At 50.9% G+C, this 8,790-nt stretch overlaps 2 protein-coding genes across 3 annotated transcripts in view; both read left to right on the plus strand.

The window, feature by feature from the left end:
* Window positions 1–784, plus strand: part of acta1a (actin alpha 1, skeletal muscle a) — a gene marked incomplete at both ends in the record, with an annotated part of 2,391 nt that extends 1,607 nt beyond the window's left edge. For both annotated transcript variants that reach the window (XM_080546258.1, XM_080546259.1), the window contains 2 exons: window positions 194–375; window positions 641–784. In XM_080546258.1, the coding sequence (XP_080402384.1) occupies window positions 194–375; window positions 641–784 (326 nt within the window). The remainder of the gene's footprint in view (window positions 1–193; window positions 376–640) is intronic.
* A 2,886-nt stretch (window positions 785–3,670) lies between these two features.
* Window positions 3,671–8,512, plus strand: ccsapa (centriole, cilia and spindle-associated protein a; the record flags this gene model as incomplete). Its single annotated transcript, XM_080546816.1, has 3 exons — window positions 3,671–4,049; window positions 4,507–4,928; window positions 8,324–8,512. 3 exons carry the CDS (start codon window positions 3,671–3,673, stop codon window positions 8,510–8,512), a joined length of 990 nt encoding a protein of 329 aa, XP_080402942.1.
* Window positions 8,513–8,790: the final 278 nt, after the last annotated feature.

Below are 8,790 nucleotides of genomic sequence, written 5' to 3' on the forward strand. Positions count from 1 at the left end.
GATTCACAACAAAAGCTATACTGAACATAGAAGCATGTATAATGTGACTAACGGTGTTTCTGTCTTTGTAATCAAATCATCAAATCAAATTTTATTTGTATAGCGCATTTCTTACAAGATGCAACTCAATGCGCTTTGATAGGACTTGATAGGACTATCAAAGTAACTATTATCTGCTTGTAAACCTGCTCAGGAATGGAGTCTGCCGGTATCCACGAGACCGCCTACAACAGCATCATGAAGTGCGACATTGACATCCGTAAGGACCTGTACGCCAACAACGTGCTGTCCGGCGGCACCACCATGTACCCCGGTATCGCTGACAGGATGCAGAAGGAGATCACTGCCCTGGCCCCCAGCACCATGAAGATCAAGGTACATTGATTCACATTAAAAACACATAGGTTTACGCAGAGGAAGAGAGACTTAGGGATACAATTGGTCTGGGTTTAATGATCTAATATGAATAGCCTATAATCCTGATGCCAAATACAATTCGTTTTACGCACCAAGAGCCCCTACCGTACGTGGCGATGCAACTCGCATGCACGGATTTGATCTAGATCAACAAAAATGCTTTTTCTTCATAGCCTGTGTGTGTGCTGTATATTTAATCATACGTCCTCCCCCTGACCCATAGATCATTGCCCCACCCGAGCGTAAGTACTCCGTCTGGATCGGTGGCTCCATCCTGGCCTCCCTGTCCACCTTCCAGCAGATGTGGATCTCCAAGCAGGAGTACGACGAGGCAGGACCCTCCATTGTCCATCGCAAGTGCTTCTAAATGCGCACACTCAGTATCCGAGCAACGGCACACCAACGTCTTGCTCTCGAGAGACAACTTTATACCACAACTGGTACGTCACTGTTACGTCACTGTACGTCACCTGCTGGCGTCACACGCAGCCACAAGAAACACGGAGAGAATAACGGTCAACGACACTATGACGCGTGCGAGAGGGAAAAAATACCAACATGTGAATGTAAAATGTACATAAAATGTTATTTATTGATGACGTCCATCATTTGGTATTTTTTCTGAGAGCACAAGTCTGTTTGGAGACAACCAAGAGGGACAGAGGGTGACCACCACAACGTTGTTTTTTCTCTTGTTACCCCCGGATGTTTGGGCTCAGGAGTACCTGTCACATGCGCACTTCGCGAGCCCAAGAAAAAAGACCAACAAACCAAAAAGAGATCAACAAAGATAATAAAATCATCTATTTTCAAAAAAAAAAAAAAAAAAAAAGTTGTTGAAATTATTTTCTGAATGTTTTGAGGTGAATGAATACATCCACACATTCAACACATCTGGCCCGTTGTGAGAGTGCTTAAAAACACATCGAGGCAAAAACGGAATCCTTTTTGGCACATTGTAAAGATGATGTAAACCTCATTAGACAGTTAGACCCTGGATGACTCTGTGTTGTACTGGACAGGGGCCAGCAGGACAGGGAAAGACAAACAATGAGCTCAAGTTCAAGTGTTTAAATAAATCAATCCAGTTGCTCTTAACTTCATGCCAAGTAAAACAGCGACGTGGCTATTAGGCCTATAAAGAAGGGAGCTGTACTGCTTTTATTACCTTTATAACACGCCAGGTCTAGACAATCATAAACATGTGCGCTTTGACAATGCATTCTTTAGATAACGATTTATTGAACACAAACATTAGATTGTATCGAGCTGAGGACAGGAGTATTGTTTATCTTTTTATGTTGGGTTCAGACTAAACAATGAGAAATACCAGAATTTCACCAAGGAGGTATACACATAACATTATGGGTCTCTTTCTCTCCAAATATGATAATTTTACTGTTTTCTTTCCTCCTACAGTAGGCTACCTGGAAGGGACTTAAGATTATATCTATAATATAATAATAATAGTTTTATTGCCATGCAATAAACTTGTCAGAATTTGGTATTTTATGCTCTAGGCAAAGGGTCGGCTATAGACGGCGACCCTGGAGCAATTAGGGGTTCAGTGCCTTGCTCAAAGACACCTCGACACGTGGCCAGCCGGTGTTCGAACCGCCTAACTTGTGATCATTAGACGCCGGCTTTACCTCCTGAGCCACTGCCGCCCCATATCTTGTTCTATTCATTAATTAGCCTAATTAATTGTTTCTACTGTCTGATATAGCCTAATAGATTAATGATACATTAACCTGTTGCAATTAGACACTATGGAATTACAGATCCTGGCGGAGACGCGCGTACCACGCTACTCTGGGCATGCGCAGTACAACCGCCCGCTTTTCATGGCGAAATATTCATCCCCAGGCTTCTAAAGCCACGGTTCAGAATCTTCAGATATTATATTTTCTGACGATGCAACGCAGAAGTCCTATGCGCACCCACAGCCAGCTAAAACAGGAATGATGAGAGTGAATATGAAGCTGTCAGTTAAATCCCTTCAATGAAGTCTGGGTGAGTAGCTAAGCTTAATAACCTGATAACGGTGTTGACAAACTGGGCTTACGGGCGCGCAGGTAAAGCAAACGTCGACGCGTCTAGCGCTGCATATTTATTTCCCATATCCTATGTGGTCAGTAAGTGATTTTCATTTCTTGAAATTATTTCGGTTTGATCACAACGTCGCCTGGAATATTTAGACAGCGATGCAACAATTCAAAACGAATATTTAGACTTAGAGGATGCATTAACGACCTGCGTCTGCAAGCCAGCAGCAAATGGACGAGCGGCTTTCAAATAGAGTAGCGGTCTCAGCCTCTCAATCACAGCCTCACAGGCAGCCTGGCTACAGCCATATTTGGTCACCTCAAACAGAAGCCATAAAACACATTTTTTGCCCTGCTGCCACATAACGGTCTGTCTGTGTTTTTTCTGTCGAGAATGAATTATGCATGGGAATTACATTACATGACAAATGAATGGACATGAAAAAAACGACATTAATCCTAATGTATTATATCTTAAAATGAATCATGCACGTCTGTGTAGTATAGGCTAGTGGTCTGCAGAGGCTTAAATAACATGGCAAGAAGATGAACGACGCAACCTAATTGTGAGTTAGTTAATTCCAGTGGCTGTCAGTCAGGCGTCAGCTGGCATAGTAGCGGATAGATAAACATCTAGGACGGCACAGGATACTGCCAAGGGAGGGAGGTGAGATACCGACAGATAGAACCACACACCCAGGGCAGCAGGAGTAGTGAATTCATTCACACCGGCATGTTTTTGTTTTCCACCATATGTGGATTATCTGCGAGTGAGAGCATGCAACACATACCACACCTCATATAGAAACAGAGAGGGAGCCTATTTGGATAAGAAGTCGTGACGTTAGAATTATAAGGTTCTATCTCAATTTTTGTCAAAATTGAGTTTTTTACATAATCTGATCCATTGTTTGTGTTTATTGTGTTTATCAATGCCTGTGTGGTGTTATTTTTAAAATGTAGACATTTTTGAGTTAGTAATTAATAAAATACAAAGGTTCCATCTCACAGAACATAATGGAATGTTAAAACTTTGACGCTCAATATCTCTGAACTACCCTAAACGGAGATAGAACCTTATCATTCTAAGCTCACGAAGTCACATTGACCTTCTGTCACATTTCTCTCTACGTATTTCTCTCTCTTGCATATATCTTCATAGTTGGGGGATTCATCATTAATTAAGACGCAAAGCAATAACAGGAACCATGGTGACGAAGAAGATCCGGACGGAGTACATGAAGAAGTTCAGAGACCCGAGGTGGGAGACGTTCTCCAAGTGCTACGAGGACTCCCTGCAGTACCGGCTGACCCGACGCGTGATGGAGCATGCGCACAAGCCGTGGTTCTGGGAAGGCCTGGACAACGCGTCGGACTCGAGCGGCCGGTCGACACCCAGGTCGCGGAACAAAGTCGCGCCGTTGTTGAACGTGACACCGCCGACGCCAGCAGAGTCCAGGAACGAGAGGTCACCGGGAGAGCAACGGGAGACCCCTGAGCCGAAGCCTCCTCCCCCCTCCGTTAACGGGGAACCAGAAGTGCAGGCTGCAGCAGAGGCCCCCGTTTTGGATGCTGCACCACCCACAAGTATTCATCTCATTTGATCTATTTACGAGTAAACGTTTATTCCACCATGTTTGTATCATTGGTGTGTTTATTCCTTTTAATTTCCACCACAAACGTAGATATTTTAAGGCCTACAATGGGCTGATGCCATTTAAAAACAACAACAACAACAACAACAACAACAACAACAACAACCCAGTAACATTAATTAATTTAACACAAAAATGAACAGTGAAAGTAATGTATACTGTAGCGAACGGGAACTGGTAGTGTAACTCGCCCCATGCGGGAGTCGAACCCCGACCTCCCGCATAACCGCCGGCCGCGCTAACCACAACACCAAGAGAGTTAACTCTCTTGGAGGAGCTGTTAACGGGGCCTCATACAGGATCGTTACAATACTATATAATCCATGCCACAACACAATGACAAGGCAGTGATTATACTCCACCTCATTGTATTCTTTCCTCTTCTGAAGAAGCCATCGTAGAGAACGGTGGTCTCAGCGAGATAGACGAGGGACCCGGAAGTGACGCACCCGCCGCCCCCAAAGCCCCCTGGGACGACACGGGTACCGACGACGGCCCTGCTGACCAGGTGACCTCAGACGAGGACCCGGCGGTAGCGGTACCGGCGCTGCTGAAGGTGGTGGAAGCCACCAGGCCCCGTCACCGCCACCGTACCCCCCGCTCAGAGCCGGGGGGGGGGAACAGGGACGGTCCCCACGGCAACGAGGGTTCCAGACGGGCGGCGGTACGGAAGCCCTCCAGGGCCAAAAGTCAGCCGCCCCCGGGGGGGACGAAGGAGAAGCCCACGGAGAAGGAGAACAGGAGGCCCGCGGGGGGCCGACACGACTGGGGGGAGAGGCAGGAGGCCGCCACCAGGAGGTCCACTAACGAGGTATGTGTGTGTGTGTCTGCCTGCCTGCCTGCCTGTCTGTCTCTGTGTGTGTGTGTGCCTATCTGTGTGTGTGTGTGTGTGTGTGTGTGTGTGCCTATCTGTGTGTGTGTGTATGTGTGTCTGTCTGTCTGCCTGTCTGTCTGTCTGTCTGTCTCTGTGTGTGTGTGTGTCTGTCTGTCTGCCTGCCTGCCTGCCTGCCTGTTTGTCTGTCTGTCTGTCTGTCTGTCTGTCTGTCTGTCTGTCTCTGTGTGTGTGCCTGTCTGTGTGTGTGTGTGTGTGTGTGTGTGTGTGTGTGTGTGTGTGTATGTGTGTCTTCAAGAAGATCTAGAGTACTATAGGCTCGGGGCCTATATGGAATGAAGCGTCCGCCTGTTTTTAGACTGTTTTCCTAGACAGACTAGACTAGCATCGTCACAGGAGATGGCTGCGCCACATACAGACCTGTGCTGTGTGAGACTGGGATCAATGCTTTGATGCTTTGATGTTTTGATGTTTTTTGCTTTGTACTCTGTGGTTGTGAGATGTGTTCAGGCCCTCAGATGTGATTCTAGCATCAGTGTATTTATACTCAGGCCTTAGAGGAGGACAGCCTAGCCATACAGGACCATATTCACGCTGATGTCACAACGCTGTGGGTCAAACATCTATTGTACAAATAGATAGAGGGTGCGTTCGGAGCGCCGGAGCGCACCCTGTGTTCAACGTCATAAAGGGACCAAGTCATTTGTTTGGACAAGAGGCATTCCATGAGTGCTGATCAGATTTCTAGAGCGAATTCTGTGGTCAGAACCATCACCGCCATACTAGGAGGCCATTTTGAATGCTTGGGCACATCTCCTTGTTCAGGACACAAGAGAAGCACAGCCAGTCATTCAACACTCCCCCCTAGGACCATTAATAATAGAACGGTGGTTTGTGTTTCGGAAGAGGGAGCAGAGCACCTACACTACAGTATAGATCTGGTTGCACCTGTCCTGACCTCTCTGGCACCTGTTTCCATATGGAGCTCAGCAAACTCACCTGTTTTCATGGGTGCCATGCTGGCACCAAAAGGTTCCATGACAATCACATTCTGAATCAAAATCGGAATATTCTTTTGTATATTCGCACATACCGGAAATTGACTTGGTGTGGTGGTTGGTACATAGGACATAAAGATAAAAAACAACAATATAATAAAACATATAAGAGCAAAAATAGATTAAAAAGACAATGACAAAGGGGGCAGTAGTATAATAATTATTTAGGCTGTAAATTAGAGTAATGTAAAACTGATATAGATTACATTGTCAGTTGTATGTGTGTGCGTGTGCGTGTGTGTGTGTGTGTGTGACGTGTGTGTGTGTGTGTGTGTGACGTGTGTGTGTGTGTGACAACATTCTTGAAACTTCCAGAATGCACACTTTCAGAATGTTCAGTGGTCACGGAATGTTTGGTGACAATATGGAGGAATCAGGAGGATAGATTGCTGAGCTCTGAATATCTTTGTCTCGCTCCGCCTCTCCTCCTCTCCTCCTCTCCTCCTCTCCTCCTCTCCTCCTCTCCTCCTCTCCGCCTCTCCTCCTCTCCTCCTCTCCTCCTCTCCTCCTCCCCGCCTCTCCTCCTCCCCTCCTCCCCTCCTCTCCTCCTCCCCTCCTCCCCTCCTCTCCTCCTCCCCTCCTCCCCTCCTCTCCTCCTCTCCTCCCCGCCTCCTCTCCTCCTCTCCTCCTCTCCTCCTCTCCTCCCCTCCTCCTCTCCTCCTCTCCTCCTCTCCTCCTCTCCTCCCCTCCTCCTCTCCTCCTCTCCTCCCCTCCTCCTCTCCTCCTCTCCTCCTCTCCTCCTCTCCTCCTCCCCTCCTCTCCTCCTCTCCTCCTCCCCTCCTCCCCTCCTCTCCTCCTCTCCTTCTCCCCTCCTCTCCTCCTCTCCTCCTCTCCTCCTCTCCTCCTCCCCGCCTCTCCTCCTCTCCTCCTCTCCTCCTCTCCTCCTCCCCTCCTCTCCTCCTCTCCTCCTCTCCTCCTCTCCTCCTCCCCGCCTCTCCTCCTCTCCTCCTCTCCTCCTCTCCTCCCCGCCTCCTCTCCTCCTCTCCTCCTCTCCTCCTCTCCTCCTCTCCTCCTCCCCGCCTCTCCTCCTCTCCTCCTCTCCTCCTCTCCTCCTCCCCTCCTCTCCTCCTCTCCTCCTCTCCTCCTCCCCGCCTCTCCTCCTCTCCTCCTCTCCTCCTCTCCTCCTCTCCTCCCCGCCTCCTCTCCTCCTCTCCTCCTCTCCTCCTCTCCTCCTCTCCTCCTCCCCGCCTCTCCTCCTCTCCTCCTCTCCTCCTCTCCTCCTCTCCTCCTCTCCTCCTCCCCGCCTCTCCTCCTCTCCTCCTCTCCTCCTCTCCTCCCCACCTCCTCTCCTCCTCTCCTCCTCTCCTCCTCTCCTCCCCGCCTCCTCTCCTCCTCTCCTCCCCGCCTCCTCTCCTCCCCGCCTCCTCTCCTCCTCTCCTCCTCTCCTCCTCTCCTCCTCTCCTCCCCGCCTCCTCTCCTCCTCTCCTCCTCTCCTCCTCTCCTCCTCTCCTCCCCGCCTCCTCTCCTCCTCTCCTCCTCTCCTCCTCTCCTCCTCTCCTCCTCCCCGCCTCTCCTCCTCTCCTCCTCTCCTCCCCGCCTCCTCTCCTCCTCTCCTCCTCTCCTCCTCTCCTCCTCTCCTCCCCGCCTCCTCTCCTCCTCTCCTCCTCTCCGCCTCTCCTCCTCTCCTCCTCTCCTCCTCTCCTCCTCCCCTCCTCTCCTCCTCTCCTCCTCTCCTCCTCCCCGCCTCTCCTCCTCTCCTCCTCTCCTCCTCTCCTCCTCCCCTCCTCTCCTCCTCTCCTCCTCCCCGCCTCTCCTCCTCTCCTCCTCTCCTCCTCTCCTCCCCGCCTCCTCTCCTCCTCTCCTCCTCTCCTCCTCCCCGCCTCTCCTCCTCTCCTCCTCTCCTCCTCTCCTCCTCCCCTCCTCTCCTCCTCTCCTCCTCTCCTCCTCCCCGCCTCTCCTCCTCTCCTCCTCTCCTCCTCTCCTCCTCTCCTCCCCGCCTCCTCTCCTCCTCTCCTCCTCTCCTCCTCTCCTCCTCCCCGCCTCTCCTCCTCTCCTCCTCTCCTCCTCTCCTCCTCTCCTCCTCCCCGCCTCTCCTCCTCTCCTCCTCTCCTCCTCTCCTCCTCTCCTCCCCACCTCCTCTCCCTCTCTCCTCCTCTCCTCCTCTCCTCCTCTCCTCCCCGCCTCCTCTCCTCCTCTCCTCCCCGCCTCCTCTCCTCCCCGCCTCCTCTCCTCCTCTCCTCCTCTCCTCCTCTCCTCCCCGCCTCCTCTCCTCCTCTCCTCCTCTCCTCCTCTCCTCCTCTCCTCCCCGCCTCCTCTCCTCCCCTCCTCCTCTCCTCCTCTCCTCCTCTCCTCCTCTCCGCCTCTCTCTCCCTACAGAGCCGCACGTCCGACGCCTGCGTCCAGACCGTCCAGCCCAGACGAGAGTCTGATAAGCGGGGCTGCAACCTGGACCGGAGGAGGGCGCGGTCCGCTGACCTGGAGAAGGTCAGGCAGTCGGAGCTGAGGGTGGTGGACGACCGCTGGATGACAGAGTACATGCGCTGCTTCTCTGCCAGGCTGAGGTAAAGAGAGAAGAGGAGGATTATGGGTGCTGTAGTCCACCGCCTGTCGGCCATCTTTGAATCTTAACACCATGTTTCCTTACCGATGATCGGATGACAATAATTGAGTTATGGGATATTATGAGGATAGTCAAACTCGGGCCAGGAGTTCTTCTTGACCATGGCTGCGTTCGTAAATTCGCTCTGAGAATGCCGGAGTGCACCCTGGGTTCAACGTCATAAAGTAATTTGATTGGACAAGAGGCATTCCATGAGTGCTGGTCAGATTTCCAGAGCGAATTT

This window comes from Nansenia antarctica (assembly GCF_963989245.1).
Source record: "Nansenia antarctica genome assembly, chromosome: 16".
NCBI classification, from domain to species: domain Eukaryota; kingdom Metazoa; phylum Chordata; class Actinopteri; order Argentiniformes; family Microstomatidae; genus Nansenia; species Nansenia antarctica.